Raw genomic sequence first — 19,688 nt, forward strand, 5'->3', positions numbered from 1 at the left:
ACGTCACACACCATCAAACCATTGATAAAACTAAACACTTTAACATTTCGTCACCATAACTCTCTAGTAAGTGTTCAGGTTTCAAGTAGGAAACAATACCATATCAACTAGAAATATTTCCTAATTTTAATTGTTTTATCTTATCTTGTGTGTTTACTCAAAACACAGTGTCCTAATTTTATACATTATGTTTTATTATATTCGTAACCTCCGGTGGTGTTTTTTTTTTCTAACTATTTATTTTATCAAATAAGACGAATATAATACTGATTTTTATAGATAAACTGAGAACTCAATATTGATATTGTGATGTTCGATGATATGATTTAATGATATTATTACACGTTAAATGACAAACTAAAGTAGCAAGTAAAAAAATATTGTGTAAACAAGGTGTTTTGTTGGATTGTTTTGATGGTATTTTATTATTTGTTTGGTTGCGCAACTAAACCTTGTTTCTAATAAATGATTTTAGATTTGAAGTTTTGTAACACTTTAATCTATAAAAGAATATACTCAGGTTTTCTTTTGATGATTTTGAAAATATTTTGTACCTACTACAAGTCAATGGTGCTTGGAGCGAGAATTTGTTCAACATTCAAGAAACGACAATGGTATCATACTGAATCTATTGCTTCAGTTGCTTATAACAGTTTCTTGTATTTGAAACAACATCTTATACTTCGTTTAAAATTGTAATGATACATGAGGGATCTTTATTGTTGAAAACAAATGACTACGCTCTATTAATTCACCGAGTGTCTACTGTTGAAGTTTTGGTTAACTAACTAACTTTTCGAGAAAACAAAGACAATATAAGAAGTTATCAGTACTTTAAGGATGATACGAGCGTTTATCGATTCTTTTCATTATTTTTGTTAATTGTTTTTTTTAATGAATTTGTTTCACCAAATGTTGCGACAATCGAATTAAATTATCATGAAAAAACATTGCCCCGATGAATGTCTGTTCAAAAAAATTAATGTATTCAATTCAATCAATCCAATTATTACCTACATATTCAGAAACATCATCATTTTGATACAGAAGGAAGTTGTCATTTTACTGAATATCAATTTTTTTTTCTTCGTTCTGTTAATCATTTCAATTAAAGTCAATGCGCGCTCAAAAAAGTCCGACCAGAAAATTTAATTAATTAACATATTCCTATATGAATCCATGTTTATGTAACGCATTCATTTAATATATAACGTTTCGCATCTTATATGAATTTTTGTGCATGTGCTATATACACATTCATATATATAATACCATTAATACTGTCTGTCTCTCTTCGCGACATCTTTGCCTTTTTGACAGTGTACATATTCAAGACGTTTTTATTTTATATATATTCGTAAGTCATACTCAAGTCTATATAAACTTGCAATGCAGTCTCCTCATATCCATCTCGCATACAACCGTACAATGTATACCGGCTTCAAATAATAGTAACCAGTTCCTATTCCAAACACATACTCCACCGGCAATATGTTATATACGTATAAGATAGGGTATAAAGCAACGTTTAACCAACACAAGAGAAGATGTGTGCAAAAAAGCAACAGCGCAGTGGCAGTATCCACCGTATCGTTCATATGTAAACACGTATAGAGCATCGCAATTCACATAAAACCGGGTTCTTATGAGCATAAACGATAAACGATATCGCAATCTAAAACACTCTTCAGCAGTGTTCACATCGTCTACAACTCTACGCCACCCAAATTTGTGTGTGTTATTGCATGAATAACAGCACACCAGTCTGTGTCTCTGTTTCGATTATATACTTTTAGGTATACTGAGCAATCCAAACAGTGCTAAACACTGTGTGTGTTGTGTGTGTTGAATCATTCGAAGGAAATATATGTATTCATAAAAAATGGTTTTTCATTATACCCACAGCACTCACGGAGAGTTTCGTTTGGGAAAGTAGAGGAAGGTCGGTTCATAGTTGTGATATCTCAATTGTTTCGTCATTCCGACTCGAGAATAGATCGGACTAACACGCGTTTTTGCATTTCTCTACCTCAACCGCTGTGTTGTAATTTTTTTGTTTTATTTATATTTCTAATAATATCAAAACTGATACGAAAATAGAAAAATTACAGTAAAGAAGAAGAAAATTTATCGAACATTTTGCTGTTCAGATTAATTGAATATACGAGAGAGTTTTAACAGAGTTTTATTGATTGTTATTGAATTGCCTAATAGTTAAATTGAATGGAAATATAGTGTGATTTTGTCGGTGATTCTTATTTTGAAAGACAATATGAGAATGAGAATTTTATACGTAGATAGTCGAACTGTTAATGGATTAAACTGATTGGATATGAAAAGTGAAAATTGAATTCAAATCGAATGTGTTACACAAAAGAGTAATTTATTTGGATTACGTTGAAAGGGATGCTTTTAATATGAACGAAGTGAGAAGTGTTGGTTAATGAACAAACAAAAACAAAATTGTGAATGAGCGAAAAAAAAATGTTGAAACTTTATTACAGCTTAATGGAGCTTAATAAGAATTTATGGACCAGTCATTGCAAATGAATCAAATGATCATGTGGTTTTATGAACAAAATAGCAGTTTGTGAACTGACTTTTTTTCCAAAATTAAACATTTCGTGTAATTAAAGAGATATAAATACAAAACAAAAAATAAAATAAAATGATGATGGTACAACAAGTATATCCCCATTTCGTGGGACAATCACCAGTTTCGCGTCAATTATCTGATGGACATCAAACTCCGGAACCAGTGGACATCCATTTGCCGAAACGGCCATCGAGTCCAAATATTATTTACAAACCACAACCGGTGTTTACGCGTCCTAGTTCTCCCTCGTCGCCGAAAAGTAATGGAAAGTATAATATTCACAACCTAATCATAAAACGCAGCGACAGTGTCGAATTTTATGACGATGATGTTGTGCGGTCAGACGATAAAAATTATGAATCCGATCCGGAGAGTGGCAGACGTTACGATTATCAGGAGAATCCCGATGATGATGCACTTGAAGACGATAATGCACCGTTAGATTTATCATTACCTGTTGGCCGGCGACGAACGTATTCTGGTGGCGAATCGGATGATTCGGGCGGTCCGAATGAAGGAAAATCGGTTGTTGATAAGGCAGCATACAAGAAAAGTCTCATGAAACGCTATTGTAAGTAAATTCTCATATTGTTGTAGGTTAAAAATAGAAAATTATTAAGCAAATCAAATACACGTATGTCTTTAGAGAAGTAACCGAAAGAGAGAAACCAGTTATCGGAGGTTATTATATGTCTGTTTAAAGTATATTTTTAGCGGAAAAAAAATAATCAATTTGCTAATGTTTTATGGCCTCTGAGTCTCCTCAGCCGAGGGTTCAAACACAAAGTTTTAACAGCAAATTGTTATGTTAAAAAAATCGAACAAACACCTCTAGGCTGAAAAGCCTAATTTTTATGTTCATTTCACAATATGTCAACGTCAACAGAAATTCAAAAATATATTTTATAGTTGTTAGCCGGCCATAAAGTTAATTATATCGAAAATAAAAATATGAAAACAATCGATTAATTTTATGACGATGATGTTTGACGTCTGAATCAGACGTTGGTAGCTATACCAGTACCGTATAAAATATCAAAAATGTTTTATATTGAATCATAATTGCTAAGACGAAGAATGAATAATTTGATATACAAACCGACTATAATCTCCAGAAGCAAGTTCTTTAGAGACCTAATTTTTGAACAAATCCTTTTATTGTCCGACGGAAATATAGTATTACTATACAAGGGCAGGAATTTGATATTTCGTATCCAGATGAGTAAAAGTGTCCGAGGTACTTTTACTCATCGTGACACGAAATACAAAGTTATTTCCCGAGTGTAGTATGACGTTTTCCTTTACGAAGGAGGGAAAGACTTTTCCCGAGGGACGGAAGGTCCGTTTTCCCTTCCTACTAAAGGAAAATTTTTATTATTAATTCCTCGCGTATGCAGCGGTAATACTAATGGAAATGTTCAAATTCAAATTGCAATACCGTCCACATTCTAAACGGTTGTTTAATTATTTTTTTTAATTTTGTTAGGTCACGTGTCCAACACACTGTATAAGTTGAAACTTTGTCCATTTCGACAGAACTCTCACTTTTGCATCTCTGTTTTGTATTAAAGAACTTGGTCCAGTCAAAAGATCACTACATGCACTCAAATTGGCGAGGTCACGATATGTATATGGTGACATATAAATGGATCTTTCTAGGAATAAATCTTAGATAATCACGTGTCTTATGGCCATTGTCTCCATTTTGTAGTCAAAATACAATCTTTTACAATATTTAATACCGTTTAACATCCTTCTTCTAACCACTAATGAATTTCAAATGTGCCATAACAATATCAAACTGATCTGTTGACTAACCGTTCGTTCTGTACCATCACACTGGATATATGTATTTTTTTAACACAATATCGCAATGTGATGCCTTTTCTCGATTTTCAATTCAATAATGTTTTGCCATATATTTAATAATTCATATGGTTTTTTTCTGGTGACCTAGTTCACATGAAGGTTTCCTTTTCCTATATCGATGTATTAAATATAGATTTATTGAGTATTGTGAATATTTACCTACCTCTTTTTCACATTATTTTTGTATTATTAAATCAACTACGGTACTAAATGTGATGTTGTAATATTATTGTTGCTTTATGGTAATAAATTATAATGTTAATCGATCGTCATCATTGTAATTGGGTTGGAAATTTTAATAAAACTTTTTTTTTTGATTCTGTTGTATGCTTTTGATGTTATGATGATGATGATGGTTTGAAGTGGTGCTTCGCCAAATATAAGATTTCATTTCGGAATTTATGTGTACTTATGAAGTATGTACTTGAATGTTCAAACATTTTCTAATTTGATGCAAATTTTCTTTATGGTTCTTTCGGAGAAAACAAAACACATTATTGAAAAATGAGATAAAGAAAAATAAAGTTGAACAGTTTGCCGGCATATTTCTGCCGTGTCCTAAAACAACAAGATAAGGTCTATTTTAGTGAATATAAATCTCTAGCAAAATATAAATCTCTAGCGAATATAAATCTCAAGGAAAACCTACGAATGAATTGTAAAAATAACCTTTGATTGAGAGTCAAATTAGACCTTAAGATGTCAGTAGCCAGGGAAAGAAAGTATATCTTCAAAATTCAAACAGGAAAGTATCGCCTTCCTAAGACGAGGGAGTTGTATGGTAGTCGACATCTTGAATTTTATTGACCAATTGATTGATTGGCATGCTTAAAAGTTGGAAATTAAGAAAATGACTTACAAGTTTTCAACTTTTCCAATTAGTCGCATAATTGGGTTGTGTATCAAGTTATATAAAAAAAATTGTTCTGCGAAGCTAACATAGAACGTGTTAGATATTACAGCAGTTTGTTATAGTTCCAGATAATCATTTCCGCTTCGATGCGATATTCCTATTAAAATATACATTGACGACTCCGTGCTTCAACATTAAATCATAACAGTTGCATAATAAAACATTTATCAAAAAACTGCAGTGAAAAACTTACGAAGAAAAATACTGTTTTACTCTTAATAACAGCTTGAGATTGTGTAGTAGGGATGGAGAATGAATGAAACCATCCCTCTCAAAATAACGATAACAATCAAGGAAAAAAAAGTTTTGCCTGGATCTGACCTACTTACAGATGATTATACGTTCTTTTCTAAGTTGTATATATGGTTTTTATGTATTTTTCTAACTCGGTTGCGGTAAAACGGAAAGGTTACAGTAATTCACCTATAACGTTTTCTTTACATTCGACGATATTTTTTATATCAAACCTAACAACCGAATTTAATATTATTTTCGCCTTGACCTGCGGTATAAAATCAGAAAAGTGTTGCTATAACCAAAGCGTAAACATCTTTTGATTAAAGAAAATAAATAAAAATAATTTGGTACAATATTTTGCCTTACCTTCAACAACAAGCACAAATCATAATGTTTGATAATGTTTGGCAGACAATGTACACACAAAACCCAGCTCAAATCACAATTTTGTCTTTGACAAACGATCGACATTATTTTGTTAAAGAAAAGAGCGTCTTGTAGCACTGAGACATAACTTCTTAGAACAAAAACTCGTTAAATATAAGTTAACCTTTTAGAGACGGCAGTATCGTGATATATTCGTTAAATCTGTTACTTCTTCTGTTTAAAGTGTTCCGCCAGGTTTGATACGGGGTCTCTTGTTTTAGTGTTCCTTTGATCTAATAGGAAAATGTCGATAGAAGATGACTATCCGTTTCTGAGAAGATCCGCTCAAACTCATTCGGTGGATGCGCTGAACATTTATATTAACGATTGGATCAATATTGACATTAGTCTATCAAATCTTTTGATAATATTACCGTCTACACCGTCCATAACTCATATCAAACCATATCATTTTCGATACGAGAACACAAACGAAAAGAAAAGAATTTATTTTTATCATTTATTGTACACACACCGTCACCCATATCGTTCCAAAAAGACGAAAGCAGAAAAAAAACACAATTCCACATACTTGTGTACAATAAATTAGCATGTCTCTCTCGTTCCTGCAAAAAAATAAAACTTTTTCTTCAAGTTCAAGGTCTCGATTTTATTCAACCAAACCTATATCATTATAATACATACGATATTATAGTATGTTATGTGATGGTGGAAGCTCGTGTGGTGTGCGCGCTTCTTCTTCTTCATCGTCGTCGTCGTATCTGTTTAATTTATACATTCAGGCTCAGCATTTGACTTATCGATATATATTTTTTCGCTCGGTTTTTCTTAATTCAATTTTTTTTGGATCGTATTATGAGCAAAAATATGATTGTAAATGCCTCTTAGAGATGTGTACCGAACGTATACTTTACGTTTCTTTGCAATAAATTTTTTCGTTTTTTAATCGTCGGGAATAAATTCGTTTGAAGTAAGAAGGAATATTCTTAATTTAATAATTATACGTATCCGTTGTTTGTACAAAAATTCTGAAGTCTGTTATTTTCGTCTGTTGATCGAAAAATATGAGTTTGACTTTATTAACACTAAATGGTAAAAATTATCTATAGCATGTGAATTGCTGAAAGTGTTCAACTTACAATGTAACACTAAATCGGTCACAATTTCGACACACTTCATATCTGTTTCAATACTTACTTCTCTTTTGTTTTCCATTTATTTTCCATCTGTTAAGACATTTGGTTCTCTAATTTCTGCTGGCAATCACAATGAGCGATACTCTAATGCGTAAATATCATAGTTTTGATTTTGATGTTAAGTTGCAGTAAAGACGAATTCGAGAGAGTTGACATTCTTTCCATATGCCCAACAACAACAAATACACAAAACAATTGAATGTTATATACGTTGTGGCAATTTTATATTTATAAACAAATTAATTACATTTCAATTTCACTGCGAAAGTCAACAGACATGGTTTCATGACCGACCATTGTTATTGTATGTATAGACGTTATAGCAAAACATATAATTTTAATAGCTTATTTTGTTTACTCGTACAAGTATATATACATATAATCGTATGTACGTATGCAACTGTACATTGTGGATGATGATGGTGTATTAAAAGTGCATAAGAAATGAAAATAATAAACAATGAAAGACAAAATAAAAAACAATTTTCCAACATAGAAATGCCATGCAATTTTCGCGCTCTATAAATTTTCTTTATAGATTCTTGAGTGTGTGTTTACAAAACATAACAACAACAACAACAACAACAATATTTATTAATTTTTTATAGTGGTGCAGTAATTCACTTTATTTGTTTGTTTGGTTTTTACGATTTTAAAGTTTAAATAATTCTTTCCTTTGCTATTAAATGTTCATTTCATGTGTTAAAAACTTTTAGTTATAGTTCATAGCATAAGCTTAAACTCAAATAACACTTGGAAAATACCTTTAAGGTCGATTTTCACACGGTTACTCACTTAATGTTGCTTAATGTTGCTATCATAGGATATCATTCAGTTTGCACAGACGAGAAGTTAAATTGGTAAACTGCTTGGTAGACTGCAAGAAATGTAATTCATGTTTAGAAAACATTTAGCAATAGATTATGATGCAAGGCATAAGGTTTTTTGTTTGTTATGTTGAGTATGAGGCTTACAACACTGAGGCGAAGGCGAGTTTCAACAAAAACAGAATCCGGAGCCAACAGTATTGTACTGAATGCTTGTAGCTTGCCGTTGTACGGATTTACAGATAGATTTAGCATCCGCAAACATGTACAATGAAGCTGTTAATTTTTGAATATTGTATTGGTCACACACCAATGACTTCGTACAATAACATTTTTTATTGATTTCGCTAATAAATGGCATCATAATATTTTTAGTTCATTTTTTTTTGATTATTGAAAGTCGATCAATATTTTGAAATTGTAGCAATTTCTACGATTAATTTATTCAATTTCACATACACTGGGGAGTATGTAATTTGTATAAACATTGGAGAACTATGCGAGGAACTTTCTATTTGCTTAAAGTAAAAATATACAAACCGCATATTGCATCTTCTCACGAATCTGAAACTATATCCCAACACCAACGTTTGGAGTAGTAGATTCGAACGTTTTTCTGGGAAATTTATGTGGAAATTCTGTACATACTAAACATACCAGGCAAATTCCGCTAATTTTGAGAGTGCAAATTAGAGTCTCTATTAAAGTCACTTACGAAATTTACCTCTTTTAATGAGGATCATTTCATTCTACTTAATACGAACTGAAACCCATAACAGTTAATCTCTATTACTTTCCAGATTGAAAATGTTAAATAAACATTTTCAATGAAATAGCAACAATACCTGTCCGACGAAATAATCGACATCGTTATTAACAAGTATACGAAAATACTATTTTTATAATAAAAAAAAAAATATTCGCGCGGCTTAAGTTGAATGTTTGTTGAATATATATAAAAAAAAGCACAGAAAAGTTGCATTTTATTACTTATGGGGCCAAGGTGTATCGGTTACAATTAAAAAAAAACTCAAAAAACTTGTTATAAATAAATTAACTAAATAGATGAATATTTGCGTACGTAATAGATGAACTGACTAGTTGTGGCATTATGCATCCGATATAGATCACAGCATCAAGTTAAACATCACTATACAATCCTCAAAACCATCCCTGCGGTGACGTAATCGACCACAGCAATAATTTAAATTCTTCAGAACAAATAAACAACCAGGAAATGTTAGGCTTAGCGATAAAAATAATTGATCCATGAACCACAACCTATTTTTCATTCTCTTATTTGTATTCAAAACCGCTCAATTCCGTGGAATAATATTTAAAAATAAAAGAATAAAACAATAACATACCCAGACATTTACATTCCAGACAACAAACGACGCACCATACATAATTTTTTTTTTAAACCATTGCATTCAGACAGAAACCACTCCAAAACGAGAGAATAAAAAAAACACACGAAATAATCACAATCTTCCGTTACTTCATTCCGTACAGTATTACGCTGGTTCATTACGTATGCGCCATCATTAACCAAAATAAGAGTTAAATAAATGACATCGGCTTCACTTTGCCAACTCTGCAGTGCCACCAACAAACTATTTAGGGACTCAGCGTAACGATGTGTGTTAAAAGAGGTAACATGTCCGATTTCGGTTGTTTTCTTGTCCGGTTTATTATATAACAAAATTTCATCTTTTACCACACTCGATAGGTATACGTACGTACGGTGTACTTATTACATTAGTAAAGAAACAAAAACAAAAGAACGAAAATAAAAGTCTCCGCGTCACGAATACAAATTAAACTCATGAAAAGTTATGGTTTACTTTCGTTTTCATTTATAAATAATACTTTTCGGCAATACAAAACAACAACAAAAAATTATAAAAAAAACGCGTTGAATCGGCACACATATCGTGACCTAGAATTGATGTTTTTTATTTTAATTTATGATCAGTTTGAGTACACAGATTAAGATTGACATATAACAATATATAAATGTGTTGAATGGAAATTTGCAAGAATAAAAAAATCGCCATGACTACCAGCAACTTTTGTAGCTTTTTTTGGATTTATTTGTTCATCGAAGAAGTAACATATGGCTCCACTGGGTTGACACTAGATTCTTGTCGTTACTCATTTATTTATGAATTATTTTCGGTACTTATGGTGCTATTATAGAGTGAAGGGAATCCATAGCGGACAGATGCGATAAAATATAGCAATAAGAAAGGAGTGTCAATATTTTCTCGCGATCTGTATTGCAGAAACTCATTGGACTAAAAAAAAATCTTCAAATTTAAAATGTACCCGAAACGAAAGGAAACAGGAAATTTTGAAATTACATTAGACCTCGCAGACTGCGTTGTGTATGCTGGTGTATCAATAAAACTTGTACACGCACGGAATGTAAAATTTGAGACTGGCATTCAATTTTGTGTTTACGTATAGCAACCTACAACCATTTTTATGTGACCAATACTCTGTGTAATGATTGAAAACATTTTTTTTATTATTGCAACGACTTCATTTAAAAGTACTTCAACCAGGTCCAACAAACCGTTTCGCGAAAATAATTTTTTTTTATTTCCGTTTTGACTTTGTATGAATGAGATTGAAAGTAAATCTTTGTTATTGTTATTGAATTGCTGCCGGTGAAAATTGTGTAACACGTTCTTCAGATATTTTTTTTAACGATTTTTGTATTTAAAATATTGGTTTGATTGAGAATTTCGGCAAGCAATTTCGGCAGGCAGGTATTTAAATATAGTTTTATATGAAATAAATAATGGCAACATTTTAGAAACGTTCAAAAGTTAAATAAAGAAACATTCGAATATGAAAATTGACCTTCGCTGATTATAATTGGTAGAGACTATAGTCTGTAGACATAACTATGTTATAAAAAAAACGTAAAAAATGTGTGTGTGATTGCATAATTTTTCATTGATGAACTTGTGTTAATAATTTAACCTAATTTTGTGTCGTAAATTTATTCTGTTCTTTATTTGCTGTTCAAAAGTCTTCGTGTTTATGAAAAACGTTAATTGTTTTATCCATGATAATATACCAAATGTTAGTGAATATATCAGTCATTAATTAGGTGTAGATGATGCAATTTAATTTGAATTTAAATCGATTAAGAACAAAGATCATCAGCAAGTCTACGCGACAAATAAGTCAACGGGAAATGTGAAACATTCCATCGCTCGTATTGAATAATAATACATTTTTTTTGGAGAAAAATATTCCAAAATAAATTTTTTAAACGTAAAACGACCACAATTTTAAATGCCATGTTTAATTTGAAATTTTCGACAACCTTTTTATACACACCACTGTCCATGATCAATTCATCAATAAATAATAATGAGACTTGTTACGTAAGTTAAACAATAAACGAACAAGTCTTACTTCCATCGACGTAATGTACATCAAAAAATTTCACGTACCATATATATACCAAAAAACGTATTACCAAACACCTGGTTGGGTATTTCCTCTGTGTGTATATGAGTTGAAAATGAAATGCTAAAAGATTTCTTGATTTTATATTTCTTCGCGCGTCTCATTGTTTTAAGATTGAGCACAAGAAAAATCGTCGAAATAATTTTGCAACTAAAATGTTGAGCAATTTCTTTTAGCATCAGAAGGGTACGAAATGATCAAGATAGCTTTTGGTCTCAATATTAGAATATTTTCCATTAACAGGCAGTTGGATTTAAGTCAGCGATCGTCTACCTTTTACTTCGTCGTTATCTACAACAATCATTCGATTTCCTTATTGCGACAAATCGCCCCATACACAATCCAGTTGCTTGTACAATTAACAACAGCAAAAATATTATAGCTCATAGCACATTTGTGTTTGAAGTTTGAACCTAATGTTTGATGTGCCATTAATACGTAACTTGTGTAGGTATTGTGCTGAAATGAATTTCGTTCGTCTTTTATACACATTTGAATGATTTTTTTCTTTTCTTTAGTTAATGGCGCATACACTGCTTAAACGCTACAAAGATTGTGTGAGGTAATCGCACACGTTTGCTCATAAATAAATGAGCGCTGAGATTTTATTTAAGAATTAAAATTGAAACTACAAACAGGAAATGATGACTAAACGTGTGCTGCATTTGTAAGAAAGAAACTTTTGTCAGTTTGAATGGCTTATATAAATACAATTATACAATCCACCTACACGTTCATTTACCTACATACAATCTACATATCTTATCGATTAAGTTATTCCATTGAATTCTGGATATTAAGGAAAGACACATACCTTCAATGAAAACCAAAGTTTTTCAATTTGCTTCCAAATATACAAAGGCAATCAATAAATTCACTATATTCAATTAATTTATACGAAACTTATATGTGTCGGTTTCCGACCAACAAAATCGAATCAATGAGATAGAATATATACGTTTTGTTGAGGAGATTAGTTTGAACGAAACCTGTGTGTGATATTTTTGATGCATAATCCTTTGAAAGGAGCGGTTGCTTGTCTTTGATGGGATCGAATTTCTACAAAGATAGTTATCGGATATAATAGGTGAAATACTATTCGAATACGCTTTGAGGCAGGTAGATTTTGAACTACCACTAAACCAATTGTTCAGAAATAAAGTAAGTCACATGTGTACTTTGGAAGATAAAAAATGTTTTCCTCTTAAACACCAACCAAAACAAAAATCACTTTGACGGCGATGATGTAACAGTCGAATTACAACTAAATTTCTCAACAAAACCGAAATAATTTTCTCATTTTATGATTTAACCTTTTCTCAACTACCGCAGCTACCTTACACAGACTTATAAAAAGAAAATATTTAGGACAGAAAAAAAGGAGCTTCGTCTCAAAACCATATCGAATATAAAAATAGATTTTTTTGCCAGTCTTAAAAATTGCAATTTTTTACATAATTTTTATTGCTTGAAATGGGACGACGAAAAAATGTGTGTCTTTGTTGCGATATTTTTATTTATTTTTGTGTAACAGGATCATTTTCAAGAACGGAACATTTTTTTTAAAGTTTTATGGGTTTCTTACTAAAATTTCTTTTTCGAAAATCCGTTACTTTATGATTTAGAACTGTTTAATGATATACTGTTACAGAAAAGATGTTTTGTGAATCTGCTTTCGGCAGATTTATTCATATGAATCAAAAATGTGTGATCAGAATGACGGGACGAGAAATATGTGTTAAGAAATTTTAATTAGATTTCAGAAGGGGGAACAAGGAAACTAATAACAATCACTTCCGACTGAAGGCAATATCAATGTGAGTTCGTTTAATTGTCTTCTTCATACAAAATTCATATCAAAAACGGAATAAATGAAATTGGTTCGTCCTACATTCTTAGCTTCACTCAATTTGTATTATAATGACTTCATAGAAATATTCCTCATTTACCATACATTCAATATAATCAAGAAATTATTTTTCCTTCCAATTTTGATTGTAGTTCTGTTATTCTTTAAATACATTTACGTCCGGCTAGATATGAAATTAGACTAGATCAATAATTAAATTGTGTCAAACAATCAAAGAAACTTCCTCATTTCAATGTGATCCAAGTTATTTATTTAAAATTCCAAATGTTCCGTTCACGTCATATATCGTTTCGTCATAAATTGATCTGAAATATTTGGTTTGATTTTAAGGAAGTAGAGGTATTACGGATTGTTTTATTGTATTGTCACGGTTTTGTGCTATGCCTTCCATACTATTTTTAATTGTAACTTTTTAACATCAATAATACAAATTTATTGCTGCGGTAGTCCATACTGATTGCAATAAATAATATGAAATATAAAATATAAATTCCATATAATTTTCGACATCCCATCAAATTCGTAATTTATTGCATTTAAGTGCATGGAAACGAAGCACATAAATTCTACATTTCCCATCGATCAAAATTGCAGTTTGATATGTGCAACTTTATTTATAATATTTTATGTGTACACTCAGCCAGCTAAATGGCAACATTTTATTCTTTTTTTTCATTAAAAAAAAGATTCTTAAACACAATTTTTATTACTTCAAAAAATCAATAAATTTTTTAACGATATCTTCACATCTTATTCAACCAAAATAAAAACATTAAAATATTCTTGAAAACCTTACAATTCATTCACAACCCCTCTCGAAGTGTACAGAAACTTTTTTATCGTATTTCTGTATGCATTGTGTGGATGTGTGTGCTATAATCCAGCAGCACCAGTAACCTAGTTCTGTTGCTTGTAATATTTCCGTTAAACTGTAAATATTTTATTAAATTTTCTCTTCGACTTTAAAGCTGTTTAAATCGAATTAGAAATTGACTATAAAGTAATTTTTTTGTTCGAAATAAATAAAATTCAAATGGAAAAGCAAGCACTAAGTCTATTTATTACAAACAATTCAAATTTTGTTCGATTTTCTAATGTTATTTAGACAGTCGATGCAATTGCTCGAATATGGAAATACACTTCATAAGTTTGTAAATGGAAATATTTTCGTCAGAGAGGAAATTGTGTATTTTTGAAATTTTATTAATACATCCGTGATACACTTAACATACCGCATGTATACACACACACGTTATTGAGCAAAGCACTTCGTGTGCCTCTTCAAATTTCATTCGGCATTTGTTAATTAATTTAATTATTACTATTATGTAAATGGTCGTAATACAAAACAATTATTTCTTGTTTGCTTTGGTGGCTTTCGGAACCGTTTTTTTTTGTCTATCTAATTCTGCACAGATTGTTTTTATGTTCGGTTTTTCTTTTCGATTTTGGACTTGAATGATATCTCTACATGAGACTATCATTTTCACGTAAAAACAGTCACGAACGCGTTCACAGGCCGAAGTTTAGTCGACTCAGATCACTAGTAAATGAAGCATGATTCTTTTAAATGTGGGAATTACGAATGTAATTAAGGTGGTTAAGATAAGTCTGAACTAATTTTATCAACGTTAGTTAAAATAAGATGAATCAACCTAAAAATCAAACCAATCGTATTTCTAAATAATTATTAGGTTAATTGCTGGACTCCAAAATATACACCAAAAACTCCAAACTATTTATACAAAGTTCTCAATTGCAATCCAATGACCTAATACTAATCACAGTCGTCGCGTTAACCAACAAATATTTTCGAATTAGTTTCACAACTCATTGATAACTTATCGTCAAAATGTGTAAAGTGTTACCTATAGGTTGAAGCTAAATTTAAATAAAATTTAAACAAAAACAATTTGTTTACCAGCTCTTTTATTTACGATACACCTTTTAAATATCGAACTGACTCTTCGAACGTTCTGAATATTATATACGTAGTATATCTAAAGACACATTATGACGTGACAGGTCGGGACGAAAGATATCTGTATCTACTATTATAAGTATATACTCACCATAACTTCACTTATAAAGAAAAGATGATATATGATCAATACTTTTGTTGTAAAAAAATATGGTTTTTTGCAGTTTTTTTTTTGAATCAGTCGGCCTTGTCCTCAATCGTAAACATTTTACATATTTTATCTACTTTTATATTTAGTATGTATAAATGTTTGATGTGAGAAACGGTAATGGCAAAACACTTCACTATTTATAAACATTGAAAATATACAATAGGAACTTAGCAACATTTTGTATATTAAATTCTGCTTTATTGAACAACAAAAAATGAATTAAATTTTTAATTATTTTCTTCTCTTTTTTTGCAGGTAAGTCTTTCGATAAACGTGAAGATGTCTCGGGTAAATAAAATAAAATATTTAATAACAAATCAGTTTTACATTCAATAAACTACACGTTAGACACCTATTTCTATTCTCATAAAAATATGAATATTTCACAAGTTTGACTCACGTTTCGTAGACTTTGAAGTACTAGATTTAGCATTAAAACATCGTTCACAACTTTCTACTAAATTTAGTACTTTGATAATATTTGAGGGCTAAAGAAAAAGGTTCTAGCGACGTTTTTGTGTGTAAAACTTTTGAGCTCGTTTGAGCAAAACGTTAAAACAAATGAAGTAAAAGATTTTTTCTATAACTGTTGAACATACTTAGACCAAAATTTTGCATTTTTTAACGACTAAGTAACTGTTCTAATGATATGCTTACCGCCTGTGAAATTTTAAAGGAAAAACATTCTTACAATATTAAACTTCCTTCTATCTTCATATGTATCCAATATCCATTTTTGATATCCATGTAAAAATATGTTATGAGATTCAAACATCAAACAAGTATTATTAGGTTCATTAACCATTTTATTTGATTCGATTTAAACATGATTTATACCTTTGTGACTTCAATATAAAGATATATACAAAATATATCTCGATTAACATTTATATATTACACGGACAACATAAATCCTCAGCGAAACATTATAAAAAAAAGTCATTATTTACGACATGTTTTACTCATTGAATAGAAAAAATAAAAATTGGCAATAATATCTACAAAGTCAAATCCAACCAAAACAAAATCTTAGAAAAGCAACAACTTTGAAGGTTAATTCGAATCGATATTATACACAGTACATTAACAGATACATGGACTTCCCGGAATAGAATTTCCACTTTTTTTATGTTTTGTTAATTTTTTTTTCTTGTCGAAATGTTATGACATCATTATTCCAATGCTATGATTGAGCTGTTTCGAAAAGAAATAATTAAATTGATTGAAAGTGCCACCGTACAATGGTAATAATCAAACACAAATTGATGCAACTCTCGGCAACTCTCTTTCGGCTGAAATGGTAAAGCAATTAACTGTTTGTAATTACGGACTTAAGAACTGTGCTTTTTCAAATAAACATAATTTATGCGTAAACACCATTTTACGACTAATATTTCAAAATCCGTTTTATCTCTACGATGGTGACCCTGACCTAACTGGATATCTCGCTGTAAATTTTTTATATTGACAACTCCACCTATACAGTTTTAAATTTAAATTCGGTAACAGTATCTTATTAATAACAACAATGAATTGTTTACGAGGTTTCGCATAAATTTTTACATTTTTGGTATATAAAATGTCGATTATCAAATTGGAAAATTGAGAACATACCAAGTAAAAACGTAAAGGGAACGACAACTATGATCAAGAGCTTCCATGTAATAGATTTCTCCTGATGGATAACTTTTACTCATAGTATTTTCCCTTTGTGGGCGTACTTATAGCTGGATTCCCATCAGAGCATTTGACAGGTAATAATTTCAGGTGGTAAAAAATGTACCTCGACGATACAAGTTTATCGAGATATATGTAACCATGAAAGTAAAATTTATCATCGACGACAAACTCTGACGGGAATTAAGCTCATGTTGATTTCCATTTATAATTTGTAAACCAACGATGTCGAATTAATTATTTTCAATTGATTGTTGATTAAAAATTATTGGATCATTGGAATACAAATACCGCACTCTTTCGCTTTTCTGTTGTTAACATTGATGATTCTGTTGCAACTAACAAAAAAAAAATATTTGAAAAATCTCATCAACATCCGCACTACAACGTCAACATTTCGCATTTTACGTCGAAAACAAAAAACCAATTAATTATATGCATTTAACATCACATAAAAAATCCATACTATTAATTTTACATGAATGAAGCTAAAATTTGGGTCAAGGCTTATTACACAGCGCGATATATCTAAACAAAAACATTGTATAAAAATACCTACGTGCATAACAAAATGAGACATGATCGTATATATACGTATATATTCCAATGTAAATTTATTATACATGTAATAGCAACGAGCATCATCGTCTATTACTTTCACTTCCGTTCCTCGGAACAATTATAAACATCAGTCAGTATGGTGATCGGTTGTGTATCACATCACAGTGTTTGTATGTGAATAAAAATGATGAGAGTTTTCCAGGCGGATTTTATTATTTATTATTATGAGTTTGTAGTCTTCATAGCATACACTGTTAGATTTTATTTGAGATAATTTATGTAAATAATTGATGGATTAAATCATATTTTTATCGGTCTTAGCTCATTAATATTGATCGGTCGCCTTTTTTTGCTAAATTAAACTGACTTTGACTATTCGGCAAACTCTGAATAATTATAATCTATTACTTCATTTGTTTAAAGAATGTTCTTGTATTTGATACAGCATCTATCACTTCAAAATTTTCATCATTTATTTCTCTATAAAGAGAACACTAGTCAGATCGCATAGTTAGTTCCTTGTTTCGTGCTGTCGTTTTAGAAAATTAGGGAAATTTAAGGAAATCTTCGGGTATGGCTAATTATTGGAAATTTTAATTCTGAAAATTCCGATTAATTCTGAAAAACTCCGAAAAAATTCATAAATTTTTCGGAATTTTCAGAACTTTTTCAGAATTTTTTCGGAATTTTCAGACTCAAATTTCTCAACAATAAGCCCTGTCTACGGGAGTAATCTTTTTAAAAATTAGCCCTGCATGGAACCGTTTAAATTTTCTTGCTCAAATCTGTACTAGTATACCATACCTCAGCTTCATTGTGTTTAAATATTTTCTTTTAAATTCTCTTTAGGCCTGTTTTAACAACAATGCACAAAGAAACTAAAATAAAAACGCGAAATTAGAAAACATCAACAATACAGAAAAATAATTATATTTTACATGCATAATAAATTGCACATTAAATGATTTTTCTATAAGAAATATATAAAATAAATGCATGCGCGCTCGTACTACCATACTAACTAATAAATAATACCACACCATTTGAGTGTAACATAAGACGAACGACGTTTTCTCCTCAAACTGAAGAAGAAAGCTATTTTAAAATTGGCGCATTTTATTGCATTATGCATGTGTTTTGTTTGGTGCACACAGAATGTGTGCATCATAGCGCATAATAATAGCTAAAAGAAAGAAAAACTGAAATGAAAATCGAAAACTAGGTAAACTGCACACAATTATTATCGGCGCGGATAATGTTTCTAGTTGATGGTCTTTTGATGGCTGATTTTTTTTTCTTTGATTTCTAAAAATAAATCAGAAATTGTTTATTTTCACTTTTTACGATTAAAAAAGCTAATTAAGTAGATCATACCATGTACAGTGCACCAATAAATAAATAAAATTTTATTTTCATTAAACAACTACTGACCACCATAGATGATTGTTGGATTAAAATTGAAATGATGCTTTTCTGGCGAGCCTGCAGCTCCTAACATCTACTAGCAGTGTAAATTATTTACAAAAACCAAGCCTATTTCGATATCATTAAATCTACTTCTTCTAGCCATGGCTTATCACCTCAAGATATTTGTGTTGTCGACAGAAGACTGGTAGCCGTTTTTAAAAAGGTTAAATCATTTGATTCAGTCAGAGCTGTGTTCTCTTAATTTATCCATTAATGATTGCCTAATAACTAACGTATTCTCTTTTTTCAATTACAATTTGAAGGTTTTACATTTACTGTTAAATAAGATTTCATGCACATAAGTATCACAATTAAGCATTGCTATAATGAGAATTGGTGGTTCAGCACAAAATATAATAACAGTCCACTAAGTCGTGACATGCGGTCAGTAAACTTTCCAGTGCAGCACATTTTAATCTGACACCAAATTTATTAGTTTTATAATGCAAGTGAGAATTAAATTTCTG

The 19,688-nt window shown here is 30.7% G+C and overlaps 1 protein-coding gene across 5 annotated transcripts in view; it reads left to right on the forward strand.

Annotated features, from left to right (window-relative positions):
• LOC119080656 (ecdysone-induced protein 74EF) overlaps positions 1-19,688 on the forward strand; it is a 140,546-nt gene that overhangs the window by 92,385 nt on the left and 28,473 nt on the right. Inside the window, exons 1-2 of one of the 5 annotated variants that reach the window (XM_037189075.1) lie at positions 1,903-3,167; positions 15,772-15,804. The exons of 2 other annotated variants lie outside the window; for them this stretch is intronic. In XM_037189075.1, the coding sequence (XP_037044970.1) occupies positions 2,669-3,167; positions 15,772-15,804 (532 nt within the window). In that variant the 5' untranslated portion in view covers positions 1,903-2,668. Of the gene's footprint in view, positions 1-1,902; positions 3,168-15,771; positions 15,805-19,688 lie in introns of those variants that run through there. 2 more of the 5 variants (XM_037189077.1, XM_037189076.1) reach the window with 2 other exon arrangements.

Source organism: Bradysia coprophila, unplaced genomic scaffold (genome assembly GCF_014529535.1).
Source record: "Bradysia coprophila strain Holo2 unplaced genomic scaffold, BU_Bcop_v1 contig_350, whole genome shotgun sequence".
Taxonomy (NCBI): domain Eukaryota; kingdom Metazoa; phylum Arthropoda; class Insecta; order Diptera; family Sciaridae; genus Bradysia; species Bradysia coprophila.